Source organism: Microtus ochrogaster, unplaced genomic scaffold (assembly GCF_000317375.1).
Source record: "Microtus ochrogaster isolate Prairie Vole_2 unplaced genomic scaffold, MicOch1.0 UNK1, whole genome shotgun sequence".
NCBI classification, from domain to species: Eukaryota; Metazoa; Chordata; class Mammalia; order Rodentia; family Cricetidae; genus Microtus; species Microtus ochrogaster.
Window position 1 is genome coordinate 27,659,391 of NW_004949099.1, and position 7,411 is coordinate 27,666,801.

The following is a 7,411-nucleotide window of genomic DNA, read 5'->3' on the forward strand; positions in this document are numbered from 1 at the left end:
TAAACATTAAGTAGAATCACATGAAACTTCTGGTACTTGACCAGTCTGTGCTTATACAGCCATGACTTTTTAACAGTTTAAATTAGTACCCTTTAATCACAAATGGGTTAGAAGGGGCTTCTTGGTCTTAGATGTGGGAGAAGCTGCTTTAGGGTACAGTAGCTCAGCATACAGAGACCCTTCAAGGTTTCTAAAAAGGTACTTCATATATTTTTTTCTCTTACTTGAACTTAAAACTCTTTTTTTTGTTTGTTTTGTCAAACAAGTGATTGGGTCTCACTTTAGCCCAGGTCAGACTTTAGATATATAGCGGAGGATTACCTTGAATTCCTAATCCTCCTGCCTCTGTCCCTCCTCTGTTGGGATTATAGGTATCCACCACTATACCTGACTGAAAACTCCATTTATCCCAAGGTAGCATTAAAGGTTTGGGTTGTGTGTTACCTCAATGGCAACCACAGTCTTAGTCTAGGAAACTCCCTTGCATTCCTACATTGCTTATAACAGGCATGGCTCCCCTCTGGGGTATGCCATGGAGGAGCCGTGCTCAGCAAAGACCACTGTGGCGTCAGTATGCAGAGTGCAGGACAGAGGTGGATATCGGGGAACCCAGGTAGGGGCCTTTAGTCCAGCTAAAGATGGTCCGGAGTTGACACTGCGTGAGCTGCTTTGCTGGGCTGAAGGGATGAATAGAATTCAGGGAGGCTGGAAGCGAATCTAAGTTTTGCCAGATGGTAGGAGGGAGTAGGCTTTCAGCCACTGTGCCGCTACTCCCTAGGTGCTAGGGCAGTGGCTGAGGTGCAGTGAGAAATGGTTGGATTTTCAGGGCTTTGAAAATGGCTGTTTAGCTGGGCGATGGTGGCGCACGCCTTTAATCCCAGCACTCGGGAGGCAGAGGCAGGCGGATCTCTGTGAGTTCGAGACCAGCCTGGTCTACAAGAGCTAGTTCCAGGACAGGCTCCAAAGCCACAGAGAAACCCTGTCTCAAAAAACCAAAAAAAAAAAGAAAATGGCTGTTTAAAGAGACAGCTGGACCAAACCTAAGACACTTTGATGGGGAGTTGTGGCAGGAAGCTCAGAGTTCCAGATGAGTTGACAGTATTTGTTGTCCAAGAACATGAACTGATGTTACACTCAGGAAGAAAATTCTTAATTTTAGCTCTACAAAAGCAGAGGCAGATGAATCTCTGTGAGTTCAAGGCCAACCTGGTCTACAAAGTGAGTTCCAGGACAGCCAGGGCTATGTAGAGAAACCCCTGTCTCAAGAAATCGGAAAAAACAAAACATAAAACCAACTTTTTTTCACCTGTGACTCATTCCCCATGATTTTTTTTTGTTGTTGTTGTTTTTTGTTTTGTTTTTCGAGACAGGGTTTCTCTGTAGCATTGGAGCCTGTCCCAGAACTAGCTCTTGTAGACCAGGCTGGCCTCGAACTCACAGAGATCCACCTACCTCTGCCTCCCGAGTGCTGGGATTAAAGGAGTGCACCACCACCACCCGGCTCCCCAAGATTTTCATTTGGCCATTTTCTTTTAGTCCATCTGACAGCACAGGCATGATTTTTCCATGCTGAAGTTGTAACCTCGGTGGGTCTGGTCTTTATTTCTTCTGTCTCCTCTCCCACACTCTCCAGGCTGTGCTATGTGACTCTAGTTGTGGCAGGTGGCTGCCCAGATTGTGGGTGGAGGTGGGACTGGTGCTGCTCAGTATCCGAACCTCATGCCTGCGTGGTCCTACTTTGTTTGTGCTGGTTCCTTTCTCAGCTTGCTCTGACGTCTGCTTGGGTGCAAGCTTTACTTTTCTAGGATCCACTAATGGCTGCTGCAGGCCTGGAGGCAGCTAGGGATGCTGCTGAGGCCTGGGAGCAAGCCCTGAACCATACTCTCCCACAGGCACTGCTTCACTGGCAGCTACTCAGTCATTGAGCCTTTGTTGAAGTACTTCCCTAACATGTCGGTGGGCTTCACAGCAGTACTGACCTACTCCTCCGCCTGGGAGGCCCGGGATGCCCTTAGACAGATCCCATTGGAGAGGATCATTGTGGAAACAGACGCACCCTACTTCCTCCCTCGCCAGGTAGGACTGTCTTCAGACCGACTTAAGGCACTGAGGCGAGAGGTTGGGAGGCTGGCTGGGCCCACATCCCAGTGACCTCCTGGTTGCACCCTGTGTGGTATAGGTATCTCCCTGTTGTTACTCTGTAGAACCAAAAGTCCTGGGGGCTGAGAAGCTGAAGGGTAACCACTCTCTTCCAGGCAGTGCAAAGCCCTACCCTGTAGAGGGTAGTCCATGGAAGCGTGGGACCCCGCTCACCCAGAGCCCCCCATGACTAGGACTCTCCCTGCACCTGCAGGTAAAGGGGTCTCTACAGGGCAGCCCCAAAGAGGTCCTTGCTGGGGATGGAATGGGGGACACTATGTGACAGATGTTCAGAAGGCACAGCAATGATGTGAATGCTTGCTGTCTTCCAGGTGCCAAGAAGTCTTTGCCAGTACGCCCATCCAGGCCTGGCCTTGCACACAGTTCGAGAGATTGCCAGGGTCAAAGAGGAGTCACTTTCCCGTACTCTGATGGTCCTCCGAGAGAACACCAGTCGCCTCTACAGTCTTTGAGCAGGGAGCGTGAGCAGGCATCTTCTGGCAAAGGTCATAAGAATAAGAGACACATGTTTCTTAGCAGTCAGCCGTGGGAGTCTTTGACTTTTCTTTTTTTTTTGGCTGCTCTGGTGTAAACCACTAACTGGTATGTCCAGCCTGTAACCTGCAGCCAAGAAAAGTAATGAATGAATACAGTTTTGTTTTTTTTTAAGATTTGTTTTTATGTGCCTTTGGTGTTTTGCCTGCATGTATATCTGTGTGAGAATGCCAGATCCCCTGGAACTGGAGATAGAGACAGTTGTGAGTTGTCATGTGGGCATTGAGAATTGAACCTGGGTCCTCTGGAAGGGCAGTCAGTGCTCTTAACTGTTGAGCCAGCCCAAATGAATACAGTTGAATGAAAGTCCATAAACTTATTTAAACTTTGAGATTTATGTATTTTGTAACTAGATTGCCTGCTTCTTACAGATGTGAACTTCTAGATGACTATGTTACATTACAATGTTACAGTTGGATACACCTAGTAGAGAAAACAAATCAAAGTCCAGTAAGATGGCTCAGTGGGTAAAGACACTGTGCAAGCCTGGTGAACTGAATTTGATCCCTAGAATGTGCATAAAGGTGGAAAGGGAATCGTTTCCATGGAGTTGTCTTGTAACCTTGATGTCTGCTGTAGCATGCATGCCCCCCCCAGTCATGCATTCATAATAATAATAATTTTTTTAAAAGGATGTAAGTTTAGGGATAGTATTAAGCCTTGTTTGTTGAGCTTGAACTTGGAACCTTCTTTTCTTTTTCAAACCCTCTAGGATGACCAGTGGCCTGATAGTTTAGGATGGGCTCCATCTGCCTGTGTCCGAGGTGAAGGATGTGTTGGAGAGCCTGTCAAAACTCAGCAAATCAGGATGGAATATTACTTTTGGAACCTCATCACAAGGCTTCACCTGATGGTTGGTGGGTGGGTACTGTGAAATGGATTTGGGGAAAGGGGTAGTTTTGCCTGCTGGCCACATGACCCCAGGGTTATCAGTGAGCAAAAACATTTGTGGCTCAGAGTCCAGTGAGTTGGCCAGTCTGGATACCTGCCCAATAACCTGGGTTTCCCAGCAATCTGAATAAAGTCACTTTTTTGTCTTAGCACATGTGGGTGTGTAATCTGGTCCCTGCTTCTCTGTCATGAAAGGAACTTCTGGGCATTCTCTCCAGCCTTGATTCAGGTGCAACCTTCCATGACTCTTCCATGGTTGCCACTGGTTCTGTGTCTTCAAGGTGCTGGTCTTTATGATCCCACTGCTGTGTGGTGATGCGCCTTGAGGACTAAAGAAAGAAGTCTTCCTGGGATAGATGAACCCCAGAGGATGTAAGAGGTCTTCCTGCAGCAGGTAGCTGAGCATCTGGGCCCCTTTTTTTTTGTATCTTTTTTCATAAAACACTAGACCAAGACTATTTTCCTCCTGTCACACTTCTCAGTCTCCCTATGTCCCCCACCCATCTGCCATTCCTCAAAGCTCACAGGGAGCTTTGGTCATGTTGGATTACTAGCATTGAGCAAGCAGCTTAGATTCTAGGTGAGATTCTCTCTTGGCTACTTTCTGTGTCCTTTTCGTATTTTAGGAGCCTTCATTTTTTTGAGCAGTGTGTGATTGAAATTGGTGGCTGTGTTCTGGTCTCTGTGGTTCCATGTAAAGGTGGGGTCGAACCCAGGCTTTACTGTGAGGAGAACCCTGTTCTTGATCCGGAAGGATTAGGTTGTATAGTCCAGCACTCAACAGTGGGTTCTTCTACATGGCCTTGTCTTTGAAAAGTGTTCTTGAACCTTGTGAGGTAAAATAGGTGAGCTGATTATTTTGTCTGGATTTTCCTCCTAACCCTGGGACTCAGTGTCAGGTCTGGGAAATAGCTTTCCTTTCTGTCCCCCTCCCTTGGGTCAGCTACGTTTGCCTGTACTTCACATGTGTCACTGGGAAGAGCAGGGGACTTGGCCCCCGTTTGGAAGCCTTGGGGTCTGCTCAGTCTGCCACACAACTTTACTTAAGATGTACTGTAGCCCATTTCCTCTGCCGCAGGCTCTTGGTATCTTAAGGCACTACTGTTGATCACTACACCGAATTAGAGGAGACTGCCTTGCCCAGATTCCTCATTTCTCCCTGACTTTGGTCTTCTCTCAAAAAGTAAAGGGACAGGTCCTTAATCCACTTCCCCAACCCATGCTCACCTTGTGTTTATAGGTTGACTATAAGTGATGCTGCAGGCTAGTCCAGTCAGCGTGGTAATGTGATGTTCTATGTGCTGCTTCCTATTGTTGTGATGAAACACTGAATAAATACAACCTAGGGAGAAAAGGGTTTATTTCACTTGGCAGATTACAATCCATCATGTGGGGGAGGGGCAGAGCAGAAACTCAGGAGGGAGCCGAAGCAGAGGCCATGGAGAAACACTGCTAAGTGCCTTACCATAGCTTTCTTAGTTTGTCTCCTTGTACAACTTGGGACCACCTGCTCAGGTGTGGCACCACCCTCTAGGTGCTGGACACTCCCGTATCAATCACGATTTAATGAAGTATTGGCTTGCCTACATGCCAATCTCCTGGGAACATTTTCTCTGTTGAGGTTCCCTCTTGCAGGTAACTTAGCTTGTGTCAAGTTGACAAATGAACGTACTTGGGAATGTCTGGAGATGTTGTCATCTTACTGTAAGATTAAGATGACTGTGAGAACATGGTCCTGTCTGAAAAGCCTGCTGCTTTAGAATGAGATGTCCTTGTGACTTTCTTGCAGACTTAGGTATACTATAGCAGTTTAGCCTTTGGGGGGAGTATATAGTTCAGCAGAAAAGCAGTGTTATACATGGGGGTGTTGATGAGTCAGTTGTAGTGTAGGTTTTGGGCTCTGAACTCTGTTTCCAGGAAAACTGGGGAGAACTGTTTGACTATCTATAGTCAGTCATTTTATGGTATTTAAAATTTTTATTTTATCTGTATGGATATTTTGCCTGCATGTATTCCTGTGTACCACATGTGTCCCTGGTGCCTGTAAAGGCCAGAAAAGGGCGTTAAATTTCCTGGGACTCAGCTACCATGTTGGTGCTGGAAATTGAGCCAGATCCCCTGAAAGTGCAGCCAGTGTACTTAACCACTGAATTATATCTTCAGCCCCTATTAAGGTATTTTTTTGTGGGGCTTTCCTGGGTTCGTGGTGTTGGGATTAACCTAGACCTTTCCTTGCTTGTGCTAATAAACAAGTTCTCTACCATAGAACTGCACCTTAGCCTGTGCTGAGCTGTCCTTGAACTTAAGCTGGAAATGAAGGCAATTATATATATATATATATATATATACATATACACACACACACACACACACACACACACACACACACACACACACACACACACACACACACACACACACACACACACACACATACACAAGATAGGCAGGTTCCCTTCCCCCTGTTTCTGCACACAAAGTCAGGTAATTGTCATGGATTATAGATCACAAATTTGTATCAGGTTTCCTGGCTTTGTGTTCCTGTTTGGTTCTGGTTGTTGTTCCTTTCTTCTACAGCTCTTCTGCATTTTTCATTTGTTTTTAGGGGCTTGATACTTAACCATTTAATCTCAGCACTTTGATTTTGTTTTGTAAGGGCAACCAGCTGCTGGCATGTATCAGGACAAACTGTCAGGGATGATAATTGGTCTTTGGCTGTTTATCTCTGTTTGAGTGTTCAGATTGAAGGAGGGAGGCTGTTGTGTGTGTGTTTGCCCTCTCCCTTGATGCTTGTTAGACTTTTTGAGCATGTAGCTTTAAGTATATGGTAAGTGAGGTAGATACATGTGCTGTTATGTTAATTATAAAGCAGTTTTCTCTTAAAGGAGAATTTTTTTTTTCCTCTTGAAATTACCATGTTTCTTCTAGAGATACAGGCTACCTACTTCAGGGATTCTTAAGTTAGTGGAATCGTTAAGTAATAGATGGAGTGGGCTAACAAAAACTGACCTAACCCAATGGTGGTGGTGGTGCACACCTTTAATCCCAGCACTCAGGAGGCAGAGGCAAGTGGATCTCTGAGTTCAAGGCCAGCCTGGTCTACAGAATGAGTTCCAGGACAGCCAGGACTACACAGAGAAACTCTGTCTTGAAACCTGTCCCCCCAAAAAAGAAAACTAAGCTAAGGACCTGGACACTGTGGTACGTGCTTGCAGTCCCAGCATTTGGAAGGCAGAGACAAGAGGGTTGACAGTTCAAAGCCATCAGCCATGAATGACTTAGCAAAGAAACAACCACCATGAACAGAGAAAAAGAAGAAAATGGATGTGGGAACATGTTTAAAGATTGTTTTCTTGTACTGTGTACCCTAACCATGTGCTTGAATACATTTTATTTCTGCCAGTTGTTGATTGAAGTTGTCCTTTCCTAGCCAGGATCTCTTGATGAGCTATCAAGGAAAATGAAAAACAAAAGGAGGGGGCATACCTCCCCAGTAGAGTGATTGTTTAGCATACACAGGCCCTGGGTTTACCCCAGCACAGAAAACTCTTATGAAACCCTGAATCCCTGGCAGTTGGGCCAGTGGAGAAGAGTTAAGATGGAAAAGCAACATTCCTCAAGTCTGAGACTCTGGCTATGGGTCTCTTCAGGTATTTGTTGTGTGACTTTGGGAGAGAGACTTTATTTAGCTGAGTTCTTTCATAAGTAGACTTGCTGTGAAAATGAACAGAAATTAAACTCATCTGTTTGAATGTTCACAGTAGGATCATGGAATGGTAGCTATCAGGGTAATTGTGTGTTTGTTCTTCGGGCACCCTGTGCCAGA

General features: G+C 45.8%; 1 protein-coding gene across 2 annotated transcripts in view; it reads left to right on the top strand.

Annotated features, from left to right (window-relative positions):
• The window catches only part of Tatdn2 (TatD DNase domain containing 2), a 19,411-nt gene extending 15,674 nt beyond the window's left edge, over positions 1-3,737 (top strand). The window contains exons 6-8 of one of the 2 annotated variants that reach the window (XR_003378484.1): positions 1,893-2,076; positions 2,256-2,353; positions 2,472-2,552. Coding sequence is in view for 1 of the 2 variants with exons in the window: in XM_005365020.3 (XP_005365077.1) it covers positions 1,893-2,076; positions 2,472-2,612 (325 nt within the window). In the remaining variant the exon portion in view is untranslated. Of the gene's footprint in view, positions 1-1,892; positions 2,077-2,255; positions 2,354-2,471; positions 2,646-3,406 lie in introns of those variants that run through there. The other variant, XM_005365020.3, reaches the window with a different exon arrangement.
• The last annotated feature ends 3,674 nt before the right edge of the window (positions 3,738-7,411 follow it).